The 21861-nt window shown below is 39.4% G+C and overlaps 1 protein-coding gene across 2 annotated transcripts in view; it reads right to left on the bottom strand.

The window, feature by feature from the left end:
- Positions 1 to 21861, bottom strand: part of LOC135547543 (interleukin-1 receptor type 2-like) — a 42996-nt gene that overhangs the window by 12160 nt on the left and 8975 nt on the right. For both annotated transcript variants that reach the window (XM_064976632.1, XM_064976634.1), the window contains exon 2: positions 16264 to 16341. In XM_064976632.1, the coding sequence (XP_064832704.1) occupies positions 16264 to 16341 (78 nt within the window). The remainder of the gene's footprint in view (positions 1 to 16263; positions 16342 to 21861) is intronic.

The raw sequence follows: 21861 nt of genomic DNA, 5'->3' as shown, positions 1-21861 counted from the left end.
ATCGAAATAAAGGACCATCGGTGATGTTTACCATGATTTGGTAAATAGAGGAAATTTCCACAACATTTGGTGCCGAGGAGGGGATGTGAATCTTCACTCGGTGACCGTTCCTATGATCTAGGTAAATAAATCATGCACGAAGGATCCCCTAAACTTGGTATCTCAGGGAGAACCACACTTTAGAACGAAGCAGATGGACCAACCTTTGATCTAAAAGGAAGCGAGCCGAGTGGATACCACATCTTGAACTGAGTTTTTTAAAGAAAAAGGTGAGCGAACCACACACAGATTTGAAGTCGAGTTTTTAATTATGCCTGTTACATATACTCTGAGCGTGAATTCCTGTGTAAGGAAGGCACCTTGGCGGCGTAAGCAGGGCTGAGTCAGAGGGGAGTAATCTGGGGGTTTTGTGGACTCAAAGATACTCTGCACTGTCTGGGTTGCCAGTGACCAAGAGCCCTCCTGACACTGAATTGATCACAGTGGGGATTTGGTTTCGGTCTGTCGGGGTGAGGGGCCAAGGGGGACTGTGTGTTCTAGGTGAAACACGGCACTTGGTGAAGCCCTATTGGAAGAAGGACCTCATTCTGTGCGTCTGTGTGATTTGTCTAAGTGACCCTCAGATGTGGTGAATTCCAATTATTTTAAATGTGCTAGCCAGGTATGCCCTGGGTTTACTCTGTGTGAGTATTTTGTTATGGGATCACTAGGTAATAGTTGTCGGACCGTTCTGTGTGAGCGGGGTAGGGTTGACTCTGTGTGGCCAAACCGTTTTTCTGACCAGTTCTGTGTGAACATATGACCAATCCTGTGTGGATGATCCTGCAAGTTCTGTGTGAACATTTGACCAATCCTGTGTGAATGATCCTGAAGGTTCTGTGTGAGTACCTAAGATTTCTTACATTTTATATGTATTCTGTGAATAATTTGAAATTATGATGATTTATATGTGTGTATAATCAATTACTAGAGATTTGCTAAAGTAATGCTGAGAATGATTAGATGCAATTTAAACCACCCATTCGTAGACGTACGTAGGTTTTGAGTTGATATCTTAAATGGATAATTTGATAAAGATGAAGTTTTTTAAGCACTATTAAAATATTCTAATATTCAGAGTTTTTGATTGTAAATAATCTATTAGAATATTTTGCCTGGAAAGTTATGGTCGCTAGTGTTTGTATAAGAGATAAATTGAACGTTTTCAATAGATTGTTTAGGTTAAATTGATAGACTAATTCAACTTAAAATAATAACGAAGCGAATTCTGATGCAAGACGATGTCTGTTCACTAAATTATCTGCTGGAATAATGTATTGAGAATTGGGTCGTATTTAAATGACTGTATCAATAGAGAAGACAGTCACCTAAATTAAAGGAATTCTGAATGATAGCGGGGAATGACGAAATCTTTTTCATTCTTATAGATTGACTGACGCATGTTATAATTTTGGCGCTGCGTGTGTTATTTTTAAAGAAATAGGATACATTTCATAAGTGAGAAGAGGAAGTTATCAAGTTGGGTTTTAATCTTACGATAGAGGTAAGGAAAAACGTTGAAATGAGAGGGGTTATATTTTTGCCCACTGGGGGAAATAGAAATAGGAAAGTTTAGTTGCAAGTATAGAAGAGAGTTAGTTGTTATGTTGGCTACTAATTGTCAGGGAAAGTTGCTGGAGGCAAGTAGATTGTTGTAGAATAACGTAAATTTGCGTTATTAGTTTGAATATACAATAACCTTACTCTAATTGTTTTGACCGTTGTTCAGGTACATTTTTTTCTGTATTTCTAGCAGCTGATTCGCTATGTGGGCATCATAGATTTGTGGCGTTTATATTTACTGTATTAGGCTATGAGAATTGGGAGACTGGATGTCTGAATCATAAAACATTGTAAGGATAGATTCTGATGTTTATTGATTCTTGGTTTGGTTGTTTAAGTAACACCAGTTAATTTGAGCAGGAAAGTTCATGTAGTCTAACATTATAGTATGTTTCCATTATGAGGAGCAATGTCAGGTCATTAAAGGTGATTGCTGGATTGGGTAGTGTGAGAGCCCGTTGGAAGAAGACTAAACTAGTATGTTAAGTGGGGAGTATCATAGATTTTAATTATCGTGTTGTTACCACAATAGTCAAAGCAATTTCATATGTTTTGGGAAATTAGCTTGGTTGAATATTGGTATTTGAGTTCCTTTATTATTTGCTTTTTAAAAGAGAGGTTGGAATCAAGTATGATGCCTTGGCATTTAAAATCAGATATCACCTGGAGCTTTTTCCATAAGTAGTTGTTTTTGAGGAACATGCAGACTGTGTTTTATTGTATTGAGATGTAAACATGAGTCTCTGAGCAATTTTGTCATCTGAATCATTATGGTAGTGAGTTTTTGTGTAGTTTGTTATTTGCATGAATTTATCACTGTATCATCTGCATACATTGGAATTTCAGACCCTGTACAGAATAAAGGAAGATCATTAATGGATGTGCTGAACAGTATTGACCTTTGTGGATATCAGTGGGGGAAAAATTAAGTTTATTTTTACGATGATGAGACAGCACCGACTTTTGAAGGATTTTAGATTTGTTTAAAAAAATCAGGATTGGTTTTTACTAAATTTATATCAACAGGTTGAAATTATTAGATTGCTGATTAAAAAAATTTTAGGAGTTGATTTAACTTAGTTAAACATTGTATCATACATAAACATTGATTTGATTAAAACTTATGATTAATGATTTGAGGTACAGTGGAATTATCATTCGGTTTGGTTTATAGTTCACGTTTGAGTTTCTGAATCGATGTAGTGTAATGAATACTAAGTGTCTTTGTGTTTTCTCCGGGAAAATGGATATTTCACTGTCTCTCTCTGGAATGTTTCCAGGGACTATACTCTTGGGGAGAGTGAGTGGAATTGAGGCCATAAATTACCACATTGAAAGGGGCACTCACCACATTGGGATTTTAATGAGTTTTATTTTCTGAGTTTTCATTACACACGCAAATTCTTTTGATAAAGGAATGTTCTGGGAACATGGAAATACAAAAATGTTGGAACTAGTTGATTATTGTTTGCAAATTGTTTTATATAGTGAAGCACTGCTTTGAAGGGTTTTGTATGACCTATGACCTTCTGATGACTTTCCGTTGTGGCTTGATCACCTGCATTGGAAAGCCATTTGGATAATAAATGTATGGTCATTTGTAATACTGCTTTCAAAATAATTTGTGTAATTGGTAAATATGTTCTTTAGCCATATTTGTAATTTGGACCACTATGAATGAAGGGCATTGCTTTTAACTAAGGGTATGCTGCTTTAAGTCTATTTTCCTATGACCATAGGGGTTAAATAATTTTTCTTTGTGGAGTTTTTTTCAGTTTAGTGATTTTAATTTGATTAGGTTAGTTGAAATGTTGTTTTACATGTGTTTTCAGTTTTGTTTTACATTACTCTCATACAGAGAGATGTGTGTAAAACATGGGGAGGATTTAGTTGTTTGAGGGTTTGAATTGAAGTTATACAATTTAAGTGATATGTGAATGAGTGTATTGTATTGTTGAGTGTATTGTATTGTTGAGTGTATTGTATTGTTGTGTTTATTTTGTTCTATTTCCCGAGGTATAGGTCTAATTTCTTGATCCTTGGCTCTACGATGGAGTTGACAGTGAGATGGGGAGTATAAACCAATTTGAAAGAATAGTTTCAATAGAATGTTTTGATATTCTCTGTGAAATATGTTTAGATATGTGTATTAAGAATAATTGGTAAAAGTAATCATTTATCATGTAGTTAATGAACTGAACTAAACTGTTGTTCTGATCTGTTCTTTCGAGGTTATCATGAAAAGTGACGTCAGACGGTATCTTAATGCATGGAAGAGATAATTGGACCGAATGGTGTGTGTACCTCAAAACCCCCTCTAACTGGCTGAAGAAGAGTGACAAAGGCGTTGAAGGAGGCTTTCAAAACCACTTCTACCGAGAGAAAAGAACCAAGCCAGAAATTGGTGTACAGTATCAGATCTAAGCTATCAACTGCTTTTCTTTCATGGTTCTCTCATACTGTGATGAGTCCACTTGGAGTGATCATGGAGAAAGATCTGTTCTAACATTTTCTTATGATGCTGGTATATTGGTTGACGAATGGACAAGACATGAGTGGTAGAGATGTGACATTGAAATTGGGACATTATCATGGGTCGTCCGCTTTGAACTGTAAAGCTATCTGAAGAAAAACGAAGATGCCAGAAGATGCCGTGCCTGTGTAAGGGGGGGTTTGGTCAACGGTGCCATTTACATTTTACATTTTAAGTCATTTAGCAGACGCTCTTATCCAGAGCGACTTACAAACTTGTGAAACCATTGTAAGGGTGTCATGTATCGTCTAAAATAAGGAACTGAAATGGTTTGATAGACAGCAAAAAACTTGCAACCTAAAGCAAAATAAAATTAATTTGATGCTCGAGAACAAAAACAGATCAAATAAAAATGCTACAAAATGCATATAAACGCATCACCAGATAACACTGGCCTCAAATAGCAAATATTAAATCACAGACTCACATAAGGGGACCTGGGTAGCTGCTATATCAACAGGCATGAGAAAATAGGTCTTAATAGCTAATTCTAAAGTATGGAGAAAGTGGCAGAACATGGGTAGCTAATTTTCAAGTTAGGAGGATGAATGGTTGCCTATGGGTGGCACTACAGCTCAATTGACAAAAATATGTAAACTTGTATTCTATTCTTCATTGAGAGGAGTTAGTGGGGTGGAAGGGGCAGGGTATTGAGGGTGGAATGCCAGGGTTAGTAGGGGTTTTGACAAATGGGCCAAACAATTTAAAATTGTTTATAGTTTTGTGGTATCAGGTTGATTGAAGAGGTCTACACCATGTAAATTGTAGTAATTTAGATTAGGAATACATTGAGATACTGATCTGTATTATAATCATGATTGAAAAAGTTAATAGTAGAATTATGGGATAATTATACTGTATGTAAATCTGCTAATATTGATGTGGGTTAAATTGAGGTTTTTACTGTTGAGTGATAAGACAAATTTGAATCACTGAGGAATGCTATTCTAAATATTGGTTTGATAAATAGTTGGGTTGTTGCTTATGATTTGGAATATGAATGATTTCAATGCCCTATTCTCTATTCCTGAGTATATTTATGAGCATGAGGACTTAGAGGGATGTCTGTCCTATATGCTGTGAGGAGGCCTGTGTTTAGACACTGGTTCTCGTGTAACTTAAAGAGCATTTATGTTATGTTTTTATTTTCCTCAAATGGATTATTCTGTGTTATTAAACATGTGCAAGTTTGTCTTGTAGAATAAAGGTTGTAAATTTAGTTTCAGAAGAGAGAACGCTTACATATAAGCTAAGGTATTTGACATTGAGGAGATTTGAATTTTTAAATATTGAGTATGTAATTAATATTCAGATTTTTCAGAAGGGACTGAGTCCCTTGAGAGGGAATGTTAGGGAATAATCAGAATTTGTTTTTAACATATGTAAGATGTTTTATATTCATCATATGTTTGTAAGTTACTTCTCATCAAGAATGGTATTTTTATATAATACTGTGGCGAGGTTGCAGTTATCTGTTCTATGTCAAGACTAAGTTGCATGGGCCGCAGAGAGGGGAGAGGTCAAAGTGTCATCATGTGTAAACATATCTTTTGCTCCACAATGTCTGTGTGCCTCTGTGATCTTGTCCAGGATTGGTTGTATTTAGAATTGGTTGTATCTAATGTCAATTTGATATATGCATGTTGATATGGAGGATTGGTTTATGGTTCTGAGTTTGAGAAAGGAGACAAAACTGAATGATAATTTATAGCCAACTCTGTCTGGCTAGGAGATACTCCTCTCTGGAGTAAAGTCTTTTCTTTGTGTAAGCTCCTGGGACCTGTGGATTGTCATGTCGTCTAGGGGGGGTGGATCTTCGCTATAAAGGATCCCATTTGCCATTGTGTGGGGGCTCTCAACTTTTCAGTAGAGATACTGAACTGTTGAGAGTCACAGAAAATGCTATAGAGCTCATATAATTAAAGATGGACTTTGATAACAAACTCTGACTTGTGTGTGTGGTTTGCTCCCATGATTTGGTAAATAGAGGACATTTCCACGACATGGAACATAAACTTTTGTTATTGACCAAATACTTATCTCAATACTTTGTTATATACCCTTTGTTGGCAATGACAGAGGTCAAATGTTTTCTGCATATCTCCTCTAGAGCAGTGATGTTTTGGGGCTGTTGCTGGGCAACACGGACTTTCAACTCCGTCCAAAGATTTTCTATGGGGTTGAGATCTGGAGACTGGCTAGGCCACTCCAGGACCTTGAAATGCTTCTTACAAAGCCACTCCTTCATGCCCGGGCGGTGTGTTTGGGATCATTGTCATGATGAAAGACCCAGCCACGTTTCATCTTCAATGCCCTTGCTGATGGAAGGAAGTTTTCACTCAAAATCTCACGATACATGGCCCCATTCATTCTTTCCTTTACACGGATCAGTCGTCCTGGTCCCTTTACAGAAAAACAGCCCCAAAGCATGATGTTTCCACCCCCATGCTTCACAGTAGGTATGGTGTTCTTTGGATACAACTCAGTATTCTTTGTCCTCCAAACACGACGAGTTGAGTTTTTACAAAAAAGTTATATTTTGGTTTCATCTGACCATATGACATTCTCCCAATCTTCTTCTGGATCATCCAAATGCTCTCTAGCAAACTTCAGACGGGCCTGGACATGTACTGGCTTAAGCAGGGGGACACGTCTGGCACTGCAAGATTTGAGTCCCTGGCGGCGTAGTGTGTTACTGATGGTAGGCTTTGTTACTTTGGTCCCAGTTCTCTGCAGGTTATTCACTAGGTCCCCCCGTGTGATTCTGGGATTTTTGCTCACCGTTCTTGTGATCATTTTGACCCCATCCGGTGAGATCTTGCGTGGAGCCCCAGATCGAGGGAGAATATCAGTGGTCTTGTATGTCTTCCATTTCCTAATAATTGCTCCCACTGTTGATTTCTTCAAACCAAGCTGCTTACCTATTGCAGATTCAGTCTTCCCAGCCTGGTGCAGGTCTACAATTTTGTTTCTGGTGTCCTTTGACAGTTCTTTGGTCTTGGCCATAGTGGAGTTTGTAGTGTGACTGTTTGAGGTTGTGGATAGATGTCTTTTATACTGATAACAAGTTCGAACAGGTGCCATTAATACAGGTAACGAGTGGAGGACAGGGGAGCCTCTTAAAGAAGAAGTTACAGGTCTGTGAGAGCCAGAATTCTTGCTTGTTTGTAGGTGACCAAATACTTATTTTCCACCCTAATTTGCAAATAAATTCATTACAAATCCTACAATGTGATTTTCTGGATTTTTTGTTTTTGTCCTCATTTTGTCTGTCATATTTGAAGTGTACCTATGATGAGAATTACAGACCTCTACATGCTTTGTAAGTAGGAAAACCTGCAAAATCGGCAGCGTATCAAATACTTGTTCTCCCCACTGTATATTTGTATTTCACCTTTATTTAACCAGGTAGGCCAGTTCTCATTTACAACTGCGACCTGACCAAGATAAAGCAAAAGCAGTGTGACACAAACAACACAGTTACACCTGGAATAAACAAACATACAGTAAATAATACAATATAAAAAAATATACAGTGTGTGCAAATGTAGTAAGATAATGGAGGTAAGGCAATAAATAGGCCATAGTGATGGAATAATTACAATTTATCTATTAAACACTGGAGTGACAGATGTGCAGAAGATGAATGTGCAAGTAGAGATACTGAGGTGCAAAGGAGGTAGTTGGGTGGGCTATTTACAGATGGGATGTGTACAGGTGCAATGATCGGTAAACTGCTCTGACAGCTGATGCATAAAGTTAGTGAGGGAGATATAACACTCCAGCTTCAGTGATTTTTGCAATTCGTTCCAGTCATTGGCAGCAGAGAACTGGAAGGAAAGGTGGCCAAAGGGGGAGTTGGCTTTGGGGATGACCAGTGAAATACACCTGCTGGAGTGTGTTCTACGGGTGGGTGCTGCTATGGTGACCAGTGAGCTGAGATAAGGCGGGAGCCAGAGGGAGAGTTTCCCCTCCTGCTTATTTAGACGGGGTGTGAAAGTGTCAGAAAACCTGCCCAGCCCCCCACTCCTCTCCTGTGGAAAAGAGGGTGGGTCTCTGGCTGTCTGTCAGCTATTTGCCAAGATGATCCAAGGCCTTAGATACTCAGCAAGGAGAGAGTCAATATCTATTACAATATCTATGTTTGTGCAAGTACATTGATTGATTAATCTTATGCTACACAAAGAAAAATAAGTGTATGTACCCCTTTAGCAACATATCTAAACCTTTTATTCTGAGAGTGTACAGTAATACAAGGACCACATCAGGCCTGCAAGTCACATTATGTTGTCTTACAAGGTGATGTGTAATTCCTATTGAAATCCAATCAGTGGGTGGAGATCCAACAGTTGGAAAATTAATTCACCTGCAACCAGAATAACTGTCAGGGTTAGGAACATTAGGAACTAACTGATTTGAACTAAGTGATTGGATTAGTTTAGAAACATGTATGTAGTTTATCTTTGTGTAGTATACGATAAATCAGTCAATCAATGTACGTGCACAAACATAGATATTGAAACAAACAATTCTAAAATGTCAACTTGTAATAGAGAATGCTGGGAAGTAATTATCAACGTAGTTTTGGTTCAAAGTGATGTGTATATGTTTCAGGCCCCTGTATTAGAGTAAAACTAGGCCCTCAAAATAAGGTCTTATTAAAGACGTATGGTATTATGATGAATATATATATTTTTATGATAGCATTCACTTAGGATCTCAATGTGTACTGTGGAATGGCGCTGGAGAGGATGGCTGATGTTTTACGTGCTCCTAACCAACGGTGTTATTTTGTTCATTTTTTTGCGTTGTTTGTAACTTATTTTGTAACTTATTTTGTAACTTATTTTGTACATAATGTTGCTGCTACTGTCTCTTATGACCGAAAATAACTTCTGGACATCAGAACAGCGATTACTCAACACGAACTGGCAGAAGCTTTTTTCCTTTAACGAGTCCGACGAGATGGATATACTGCTTTCCCGGGAACAGGCCCAAATCCCCATCATTTGCGTGAAGAGAAGACGGAGAAAAAGGTGGCAGAGGTTGGGCTGCCAGCTAAGAATTCGTAGGTGAGCGAGTAAACCCCCACTGCCATCCATTCTATTGGTAAACATGCAATCATTGGAAAAAATTGATGACCTACGAGCAAGATCAAACTACCAACGGGACATTAAAAACTGTAATATCTTATGTTTCACTGGGTCGTGGCTGAACGACAACATGAACAACATACAGCCGGCAGGTTTTACACTGTATCGGCAGGATAGAACAGCAGCCGATGGTAAGACATTATATCCTGTTGTCGGAACACAACAGGATATAATGAGGACTGCATGAAATATGTCTTGTATGTAATGAACATTTAAAAAAAGGGACTGATCTTGCGATATATTTTGGTTGTTTTCTCTTCTTTTTTTCATAAAAAAATAAATACATTTAACAAACAATTGAATCCAATGAACTGAGCAGGCTGGGCTGACTTGCTTATAATCTTGCTAGGACTTATGAGCATGCATGTATAAGATTGTGCTGTTATTATTTATATTAATATGATCTATTATTGTCATCCTCATGGGGAAAGATGCATTTTTGAATCTTCAACACAGAAATTCTACCAAAAATCATTTACAGAAACTCGTTACAAATGATGGTTATCCATGAAAGATGACTCTTTTCTTAAGTCCACAATCTGGATCCCTGCACAGTCTCATTGAAGATTTTGATCACTTTTCTAGCCTCTCTGAATTAAAACCTAATTATGACAAGTGTACCATATTACGTATTGAATCATTAAAAAAGAGTGTTTACACTACCTTGTAGTTTACCAATAAAATGGTTTGATGGTGAAGTAGACATACTTACCTCAATTAATTTCAATAGAAAATTAGCAAAAATAGATACGATTTTGTAACCATGGAGAGGTATGCTTGTCTATTTATGGAAAGATTACATTGATTAACTCTTTCGTCACAGTTCACTTACTTACTAATGGCATTGCCAACTCCAGATTATTTGTTTTTAAAATTATATGAGCAAAGAATATTTCATTTGATTTAGAATGCTAAGCCAGACAAAATTAAACGTGCCTATTTATATAATAAATTATTTTGGGGGGCTAAAATTATTAAATATTAAAGCTTTAAACCTCTCACTTAAAGCTTCAGTCATACATAAGATATACTTAAACCCAAAATGGTTCTCCAGTAGATTGTTAAGTAAAGTTCATCCTTTGTTAAAAAAAGCTTTTTTCCGTCATACAGATTAGAACTTCACATTTCAGAGTAATTGAAAATTAAATTATCACCCTTTCTTAAACAAGCCATATAAAGCTGGTTACAAGTTCAGTTTTATCCTCCAGAAAAGATAGAACAAATATTACAACAAATGTTATGGTTAAACTCAAATATATTGATGAATAAAAAACATTATTGATGGAAAAAAAATGTTTTAAAATGGTATTATATTTATTAATGATATTATGAGTAGAAATTGAGGAGTTATATCACAAATGCAGTTATCGAAAATATATGGGAATATCTGCTCAATCCAAATTTACAAACAACTGATTGCAGCAGTTGGAGGAGGCAAGTGGAAAAGGGAGAAGGTAGGGAACTTGTTTGCCCGCCATATATTAAAGATACAATTTGACTGAAAGGAATTGGCATAAATAGAAAAATATAACAGTTTCATCTGAGGATAAAAATGTTGACAGATGCACCATACAAGCTGCAATATAAATGGGATGAGATTTTCGATGTACCAATTCCATGGCACATAGTTTATGAGCTGATATAAAAAATTACACTTGACTCAACACTTAAGAGTTTTTCAATTTAAATCATTGTATAAAATTCTTATCATGACACAAGGCGAGACCCAGATGCTGACACAGGAGGCAAATGGTTGGAGTCTTACAATGTTTAATAATCCAAAAGGAGAAGGCAAGAGAATGGTCGTGGACAGGCAAAAAGGTCAAAACCAGATCAGAGTCCAGGAGGTACAGAGTGGCAGACAGGCTCGTGGTCAAGGCAGGCAGAATGGTCAGGGTCCAGAAACAGGTAATGGTCAATAGATAATTTGTTCTGGTATTGCCCCTATGTAGCTTGTTTCTAGTCACAGGTTCAGGAATGGTAAAAAAAAATCACAACATGCTCTTAAAATTAACCTTACAAATAACAGTAGGGCGATCTGGAAAGCCATAACCAGTCAATAAATAATTTAATAATACTCGTAGGAATGGTTTTCATCTTTAGCTCACAATCTGTGGATAATATCCGATTAGAAAGATTCAAACATTTTGTAAAACATCACAGCACAATTGAAAAATATATGGCACATGGAAACAAAACAAGGGTGGTCTATGGTGATAGGTGGGATGGGCTGAGAGTGGCTGAGGGTTGGGATTAAAGAGCTGAGGTCTATGGTGATAGGTGGGATGGGCTGAGAGTGGCAGAGGGTTGGGATTAAAGAGCTGAGGTCTATGGTGATAGGTGGGATGGGCTGAGAGTGGCAGAGGGTTGGGATTAAAGAGCTGAGGTCTATGGTGATAGGTGGGATGGGCTGAGAGTGGCTGAGGGTTGGGATTAAAGAGCTGAGGTCTATGGTGATAGGTGGGATGGGCTGAGAGTGGCAGAGGGTTGGGATTAAAGAGCTGAGGTCTATGGTGATAGGTGGGATGGGCTGAGAGTGGCAGAGGGTTGGGATTAAAGAGCTGAGGTCTATGGTGATAGGTGGGATGGGCTGAGAGTGGCAGAGGGTTGGGATTAAAGAGCTGAGGTCTATGGTGATAGGTGGGATGGGCTGAGAGTGGCTGAGGGGTGGGATTAAAGAGCTGAGGTCTATGGTGATAGGTGGGATGGGCTGAGAGTGGCAGAGGGTTGGGATTAAAGAGCTGAGGTCTATGGTGATAGGTGGGATGGGCTGAGAGTGGCTGAGGGGTGGGATTAAAGAGCTGAGGTCTATGGTGATAGGTGGGATGGGCTGAGAGTGGCAGAGGGTTGGGATTAAAGAGCTGAGGTCTATGGTGATAGGTGGGATGGGCTGAGAGTGGCAGAGGGTTGGGATTAAAGAGCTGAGGTCTATGGTGATAGGTGGGATGGGCTGAGAGTGGCAGAGGGTTGGGATTAAAGATTATATAATGTATTGTTGTTATACATAAAAGTACCATGTATTTAAAATGTATAGGTAAAATGTATGTTTTTGTAGCAAAAAAAGCAGTAAAAAAAACGAAGATATTTGTCCTCCGAAGAGAGGTGGTGGAGGGGTTAGAAAAAAGACAAGGGGTGATGGTCTATGTGTATTTGTAAACAACAGCTGGTGCACGATATCTAAGGAAGTCTTGAGGTTTAGCTCGCCTGAGGTAGAGTATCTCATGATAAGCTGTAGACCATACTATCTACCTAGAGAGTTTTCATCTGTATTTTTTGTAGCTGTCTACATACCACCACAGACCAATGCTGGCTCTAAGGCCGTATACCGCCATAAGCAAACAGGAAAATGCTCATCCAGTGGCGGCACTCCTAGTGGCCGGGGACTTTAATGTAGGGAAACTTAAATATGTTTTAGCAAATTTACACCGGCATGTTAAATGTTCATCCAGAAGGAAAAAAACTCTACACCACCTTTACTCCACACACAGAGACCCATACAAAGCTCCCTCTCGCCCTCCATTTGTCAAACCTGACCATAATTCTATCCTCCTGATTCCTGCTTACAAGCAAAAATTAAAGCAGGATGCAACAGTGACTCGGTCAACAAAAAAGTGGTCAGAAGAACCAGATGCTGAACTACAGGACTGATTCTTCCGATGGCATTGAGGAGTACACCACATATGTCACTAGCTTCATTAATAAGTGCATCGATGACGTCATCCCCACAGTGACTGTACGTACATACCCCAACCAGAAGCCATGGACTACAGGCAACAACCGCGCTGAGCTAAAGGGTAGAGCTGCTGCTTTCAAGGAGTGGGACTCTAACCCGGAAGCTTATAAGAAATCGCGCAATGTCCTCCAACGAACCAACAAACAGGCAAAGCGTCAATACAGGACTAAGATCAAATCGTACTACAATGGCTCTGACGCTCTTCGGATGTGGCAGGGCTTGCAAACTATTACAGACTACAAAGAGAAGCACAGCCGCGAGCTGCCAAGTGACACGAGCCTACCAGATGAGCTAAATTACTTCTATGCTCACTTCGAGGCAAGTAACACTGAAACGTGCATGAGTGCATCAGCTGTTCCGGACGACTGTGTTATAACGCTCTCCGCAGCCGATGTAAGACCTTTAATTAGGTCCACATTCACACGGCCACAGGGCCAGACGGATTACCAAGACGTGTACTCCAAGCATGCACTGACCAACTAGGAAGTGTCTTAACTGACATTTTCAACCTCTCCCTGTCTGAGTCTGTAATACCAACATGTTTCAAGCAGACCACTATAGTCCCTGTGCCGAAGAACACTAAGGTAACCTGCCTAAATGACTACCGACCCGTGGCACTCACGTCTGCAGCTATGAAGTGCTTGAAAGGCTGGTCATGGCCCTAGACCCACTCCAATTTGGATACCGCCCTAACAAATCCACAGATGATGCAATCTCTATTGCACTCCACACTGCCCTTTCAAACCTGGACAAAAGGAACACCTACAGCTAAAGTTGGAAGTTTACTTACACTTAGGTTGGAGTCATTAAAACTCGTTTTTCAACCACTCCACAAAATTCTTGTTAACAAACTATAGTTTTGGTAAGTCGGTTAGGGCATCTACTTTGTGCATGACACAAGTCATTTTTCCAACAATTGTTTACAGATTATTTCACTTCTAATTCACTGTATCACAATGCCAGTGGGTCAGAAGTTTACATACACTAAGTTGACTGTGCCTTTAAAGAGCTTGGAAAATTCCAGAAAATTATGCCATGGCTTTAGAAGCTTCTGATAGGCTAATTGACATAATTTGAGTCAATTGGAGGTGTATTTGTGGATGTATTTCAAGGCCTACCTTCAAATTCAGTGTCTCGTTGCTTGACATCATGGGAAACTCAAAAGAAATCAGCCAAGACATCAGAAAATAAATTGTGGACCTCCACAAATCTGGTTCATCGTTGGGAGCAATTTCCAAATGCCTGAAGGTACTACGTTCATCTGTACAAACAATAGTATGCAAGTATAAACACCATGGGACCACGCAGGAAGGAGACGCGTTCTGTCTCCTAGAGATGATCGTGTTTTGTTGCAAAAAGTACAAATCAATCCCAGAACAAAAGCAAAGCATCTTGGGAAGATGCTGGAGGAAACGGGTACAAAAGTATCTATATCCACAGTAAAACGAGTCCTATATCGACCTAACCTGAAAGGCCGCTCAGCAAGGAAGAAGCCACAGCTCCAAAACCGCCATAAAAAAAGCCAGACTACAGTTTGCAACTGCACATGGAGACAAAGATCGTACTTTTTTGGAGAAATGTCCTCTGGTCTGATGAAACAAAAATAGAACTGTTTGGCCATGTTGACCATCGCTACAGTATGTTAGGAGGAAAAAGGGGTAGGCTTGTAAGCCGAAGAACAACATCCCAACCGTGAAGCACGGGGTGGCAGCATAAATTGTAGGGGTGCTTTGCTGCAGGAGGGTCTGGTGCACTTCACAAAATAGATGGCACCATGAGGTTGGAAAATTATGTGGATTTATTGAAGCAACATCTCAAGACATCAGTCAGGAAGGTACATCTTGGTTGCAAATGGGTTTTCCAAATGGACAATGACCCCAAGCATACTTCCAAAGTTGTGGCAAAATGGCTTAAGGACAACAAAGTCAAGGTATTGGAGTGGCCATCACAAAGCACTGACTTCAATCCTATAGAAAACCTTTGGGCAGAACTGAAAAAGTGTGTGAGAGCAAGGAGGCCTACAAACCTGATTCAGTTACACCAGTTCTGTCAGGAGGAATGGGTCAAAATTCACCCAACTTATTGTGGGAAGCTTGTGGAGGGCTACCCAAAACGTTTGACCCAAGTTAAACAATTTAAAGGCAATGCTACCAAATACTAATTGAGTGTATGTAAACTTCTGGCCCACTGGTAATGTGATGAAAGAAATAAAAGCTGAAATAAATAATTCTCTCTTCTATTGTTCTGACATTTCACATTCTTAAAGTAAAGTGGTGATCCTAACTGACCTAAGACAGGGGATTTTTACTCTGATTAAATGTCAGGCATTGTGAAAAACTGAGTTTAAATGTATTTGGCTAAGGTGTATGTAATCTTCCAACTTCAACTGTATGTGAGAATGCTATTCATTGACTACAGCTCAGTGTTCAACACCATAGTGCCCTCATAGCTCATAACTAAGCTAAAGACCATGGGACTGAACACCTCCCCCTGCAACTGGATCCTGGCTAAACAATACATGTAACAAGACATCCGCCACGCTGATCTTCAACACGGGGGCTCCTCGGGGGTGCGTGCTCAGTCCCCCCCTGTACTCCCAGTTCACTCATGACTGCATGGCCAGGCACGACTCCAACACCACCATTAAGTCTGGCTAAGGTGTATGTAAACTTCTGACTTCAACTGTATATATATTTTTAAATTATATTGTTGATGCAATTTCAATGGTGTTCGAGTTGCTTTTTGTGTTACCAAATTTTTAATGAGAGTATTTTACTGTATCACGTTTCACTGCATCCAAGTTACTTGACATAGGCGTTTCAAAGAGCTCTCAGTCAAGGCAAATTAATTAATATAATCTCACCGCCCACTCAGCCTGTCTTTTTAAACTTCCTGGTAGGTAGCCATGAGATAAAAAGTACTTTTCAGAATGACTGTTCAGGAACTTTATAACTGTGTTTTTTTAACGCAGGAGAATTTGCTCTGTGCTATACCTTTGAGAACACAAGAAACATGCACACAAATATTTTCCTGGTTGCTGTATCAAAGGATATAATTCCATCAACACCCACCAGAGGTCAGACTTAAGTAATGACAAAGTGAAGGACCATGTTTCCGGATACAGAGCTGTTAACTTGATCCAGTTTAATTCAATCAGTACTTCTAGCTATCTTCGTAACATGGTTGATTAATTGATTGATTGATGGCTGATGAATTCTGTGGGTAAAGTTCATCCTACTTACCTCCTACTGCCTTGGAGTTGCCAGTGAGACAGAGGAGTGAGAAGAGCAAGAGCTGCAACCTCTGACTCCAATCCATAGCTGAAACAAAGAGACACACAGAATCACTTGTGAGTTTTAGTCACACATTGACATAATAGACTCAAACAAACTATCAGAATCAATGGTCCCATTATACTGTCCAAAATCTTCAGCAAGTGAAGTGATCAGACACACAAAAGTACCATGCTTCTTTCTGACCATCCACTTAATCCATTACTTGTCAACTGAATGTCTGTCTCCCACACAAACACACCCCAGAGCTACATAGCAAATTATCCAGTGTTAAATCAACACTGAGTGTTAAATTAGCACTTAACGTGTGGACCCCTATAGACATTGGAAAGTGTTAAATTAACACACTGCTTAGTGTAAAGAATATATATATATATATATATATATATATATATATATATATATATATATATATATATATATATATATATATATATATATATATATATATATTTTATTTATTTATTTAATACCCCAGAGTGTCTATTCTGTCAAGTGAATTTTAGAATTACAGCACTATCCATGACTGTATCTGTGACAGAGGCATAGTTGTTGCATTCATCCATTTTCAGTCCAATAGCCTTCACCAAATGAGATCCTTAGTGAATATGTCATCATAAATTGTTTTATGTTTAACTGCAAGTCAGTTAAGAACAAATTCTTATTTTCAACAACAGCCTAGGAACAGTGGGTTAACTGCCTTGTTCAGGAGCAGAGCAACAGATTTTTTACCTTGTCAGCTGAGGGATTTGATCTAGTAACCTTTCGGGTAACTGGCCCAACGCTCTAACCACTAGGCTACCTGCCACCCCAGAGATCTGTTGTTGTGATCTTTTCTGTTGGAATCGTCAGTCCGTCTGCTGGAAAGTCAGTTCATCCGAGTCTCTCTCTCTCTTTCAAAGTATTTTGTGGTTAGAATGGATACTTTAGAGTACCATTCAGAAATGTTCTCAAAGAAAGTTGTCGGTATTCTCGTCCCAGGTTTACATAATTTCTAGCTACATACTAGTAATTAGTATCTAAGATTTGCTCTTATTCTGTAGGGATCGATAGTCTCAGAGTTGAACCGTTTCCAGCCGTGTAGCCAGTGCTCCATGTGGTATGGTTTTCTATTCTTGGTACTCAAAACTGTTCCACCTCAGTTTACACCGAGGTATGCGTGGTCTAAACTATTCACAATCACAGCTCACGCTGTAGGTTTGCTCAGTCTAAAGAGGATTTTCTTAGGAGAGGCTTTAATTTGTAACAATAGAAAAGGCGGTTCCATGACGCCAGATCATGTCTGTGCTCATTGGGGTGGGCCAATGACTTAGTTAAACTTTAAAGGGAATACAATACTCTCACATTAAAGGTTTAACATGACATTACATAATTTCACAAATAGTTTCATATTTACTCAATCATATTATTCAAGAATTAGAAGCAAACACCATAATTGAGAAATGTACACATTCGGAATGGGTCTCTGCCAGGAATTTACAACCTGAGATGTAGGAGAGAGTGAGAAGTCCTGATCTATACTCAGAAAGGGCCACATCATGACATAACTAAGTTATCAACTGTGTGGTGTCACACTACTTATGTCCACTTGTAATGAGAGTGATATCAAATGTACATTCTGCTTCTACATTTTTATAAAAAAAAATATTTATTTATTTTTCACCTTTATTTAACCAGGTAGGCTAGTTGAGAACAAGTTCTCATTTTCAACTGCGACATGGCCAAGATAAAGCATAGCAGTGTGAACAGACAACACAGAGTTACACATTGAGTAAACAATAAACAAGTCAATAACACAGTAGGAAAAAAAAGGGTCTATATACATTGTGTGCAAAAGGCATGAGGAGGTAGGCAAATAATTACAATTTTGCAGATTAACACTGGAGTGATAAATGATCAGATGCTCATGAACAGGTAAAGATATTAATGTGCAAAAGAGCAGAAAAGTAAATAAATAAAAACAGTATGGAGATGAGGTAGGTAAAATTGGGTGGGCTATTTACCGATAAGACTATGTACAGCTGCAGCGATCGGTTAGCTGCTCAGATATCAGATGTTTGAAGTTGGTGAGGGAGATAAAAGTCTCCAACTTCAGCGATTTCTGCAATTCGTTCCAGTCACAGGCAGCAGAAAACTGGAACGAAAGGCGGCCAAATGAGGTGTTGGCTTTAGGGATGATCAGTGAGATACACGTGGAGTTTGTCTGAAGTTTTGTTTGATATCTTTGCTTTATATTGTGTAACAACATATTGTCTATTTTGGATAATGTGCCATTGGCGATATGCATTTACCTTTTTACATTTTAGTCATTTAGCAGATGCTCTTATCCAGAGCGACTTACAGGAGCAATTAGGGTGAAGTGCCTTGCTTAAGGGCACATTGACAGGTTTTTATCTAGTTGGCTAGGGGATACGAACCAGTGATCTTTCAGTTACTGGCCCAGCGCTGTTAACTGCTAGGCTACAGCCATAAGGCTGGGCCTTGACAGAGGCACTACAGGATGTGGAGACAAGAGTGCTAGTTGGCGCCAGAATCAAATCTACATCTGTGCTCCCATTTGCCCATGTTTCTTGGAGATCATGTGAATGGTAACATTTTGTGATATTCAACTCGACCTGTGGTATAAGCACATTCATACAGTAGCTGTTCCATAACACTTCAAATGAAAGTCACTATACTGAAGGTGTTTGTGCACACACTATAAAGCCATATGACAAGGTTATGACGTCCGCCATTCCATTCAATTTAATAATGTGACACAGAGGATGGTAAATGACAAAACACCCTGTTATAACATCTGGTATGTAGACTCTTATGTAGCATGTAATAACATATGACAAAGTTGTCTTGCAGACTGTATAATAGCAGTTGTTACTGACAGTTGACATTAGAGAATATGACAACAGGATGAACAGTCATCTATAAAACCTATTATTAACTAGTTTTATTACATCTTATGCCGTTACTCACTACTATTCAAAAATACGTATGACAGCTTATGCCATTTGGTATAATGTGTAATATAGCTGTTATAAAGGCTTCATCAATAAGGACACATACAGGAAAGTGTTGACCGAAATGTCTGATTAACGGTTTTAGTCAACCAGCTACAGTAACAATTTCAACCCATTGAAATGGATGGTGAAAAAGCACCCTAGTGAGAGAAGTACAGCATTATGATGGTTGTAGTAAGTCATTTCATTACTTGACGATCACCAAAACCGGCATAGGGGAAAATGAATCAACGGTGTCAATGTAATTACTCATATCTGACATGATTGACCTCTCACAATGAATCTGATGACTGATGTTCAAGACGGGAATGACTTAAGACAAAACAAAGTGAAGATTTGGAGTGATAAACTCAGCAGAGTGCAAAGCAAAATAATGCAACTCACAAAAGACCATAACAGAGAAGAACATCAAGACAGTACAAAATATACAATTCAAAAAACACAAAATGTCATTTAACTGTCTGAACCCTAGTCAACACTTTACTCAGATGTCAACCACACACACCACGAAGACATCCTTTTTAGCAGGTTACTCGTCAGTCATCATGCAAGGCCACAGCTCTGTAAGCTATCTCTGCAACATGGTCCATGCTTTTTACTCCATGATCATACAGAGTACGAACCAGCAACGACTAACACATTCCTAGCACTATAGCAATGCACATGGTAAGACAAGATAAGGTTCAACATCTGTCACTTGCACACATAGCACAACAGTAATTCATTTGTGGATGGTGTTCAAACCTAACGCAATTATCTCCAAGCATATAAATGACAACATGAAGCGTGCCATTTGTGATAAGAGTTATAAAACCAGGAGGGAGTTCCTGAAACTTTAAAGGATGGATCTGTTGGATCCTGTGTTTGACATTATAGCCATTACCATATATATGATTGAATATTATCTGCTGTTGGCTTGTGTGGATGTATGTATGTGTTATGCAACATAGCTGACTTGAAACATTGTGAAAAGCTTCAGGGCCATGGGCCTGAATGCAATGAGTGTGGGGGGGCACATTCAGAGTGTGGGGTTGCAGAACAAGCGGTCTTTTGTTAGATAAATCAAATCAAATCAAATTTTATTTGTCACATACACATGGTTAGCAGATGTTAATGCGAGTGTAGCGAAATGCTTGTGCTTCCAGTTCCAACAATGCAGTAATAACCAACAAGTAATCTAACTAACAATTCCAAAACTAATATCTTATACACAGTGTAAGGGGATAAAGAATATGTACATAAAGATATGAATGAGTGATGGTGCAGAGCAGCATAGACAAGATACAGTAGATGGTATCGAGTACAGTATATACATATGAGATGAGTATGTAAACAAAGTGGCATAGTTAAAGTGGCTACTGATACATGTATTACACAAGGATGCAGTAGATGATAGAGTACAGTATATACGTATACATATGAGATGAATAATGTAGGGTATGTAAACATTATATTAGGTAGCATTGTTTAAAGTGGCTAGTGATATATTTTACATCCTTTCCCATCAATTCCCATTATTGAAGTGGCTGGAGTTGAGTCAGTGTGTTGGCAGCAGCCACTCAATGTTAGTGGTTGCTGTTTAACAGTCTGATGGCCTTGAGATAGAAGCTGTTTTTCAGTCTCTCGGTCCCAGCTTTGATGCACCTGTACTGACCTCGCCTTCTGGATGATAGCGGGGTTAACAGGCAGTGGCTCGGGTGGTTGTTGTCCTTGATGATCTTTATGGCCTTCCTGTAACATCGGGTGGAGTAGGTGTCCTGGAGGGCAGGTAGTTTGCCCCCGGTGATACGTTGTGCAGACCTCACTACCCTCTGGAGAGCCTTACGGTTGTGGGCAGAGCAGTTGCCGTACCAGGATGCTCTCGATTGTGCATCTGTAGAAGTTTGTGAGTGTTTTTGGTGACAAGCCAAATTTCTTCAGCCTCCTGAGGTTGAAGAGGTGCTGCTGCGCCTTCTTCACGATGCTGTCTGTGTGGGTGGACCAATTTAGTTTGTCTGTGATGTGTATGCCGAGGAACTTAAAACTTACTACCCTCTCCACTACTGTTCCATCGATGTGGATAGGGGGGTGGTCCCTCTGCTGTTTCCTGAAGTCCACAATCATCTCCTTAGTTTTGTTGACGTTGAGTGTGAGGTTATTGTCCTGACACCACACTCCGAGGGCCCTCACCTCCTCCCTGTAGGCCGTCTCGTCGTTGTTGGTAATCAAGCCTACCACTCTTGTGTCGTCCGCAAACTTGATGATTGAGTTGGAGGCGTGCGTTGCCGCGCAGTCGTGGGTGAACAGGGAGTACAAGAGAGGGCTCAGAACGCACCCTTGTGGGGCCGCAGTGTTGAGGATCAGCGGGGTGGAGATGTTGTTGCCTACCCTCACCACCTGGGGGCGGCCCGTCAGGAAGTCCAGTACCCAGTTGCACAGGGCGGGGTCGAGACCCAGGGTCTCGAGCTTGATGACGAGCTTGGAGGGTACTATGGTGTTAAATGCCAAGCTGTAGTCGATGAACAGCATTCTCACATAGGTATTCCTCTTGTCC

The sequence above is a fragment of the Oncorhynchus masou genome, chromosome 10, assembly GCF_036934945.1.
Source record: "Oncorhynchus masou masou isolate Uvic2021 chromosome 10, UVic_Omas_1.1, whole genome shotgun sequence".
In the NCBI taxonomy this organism is placed as follows: Eukaryota; Metazoa; Chordata; class Actinopteri; order Salmoniformes; family Salmonidae; genus Oncorhynchus; species Oncorhynchus masou.
The sequence above is the reverse complement of the archived record's forward strand: the minus strand, read 5'-3'. Positions and strand labels throughout refer to the sequence as shown.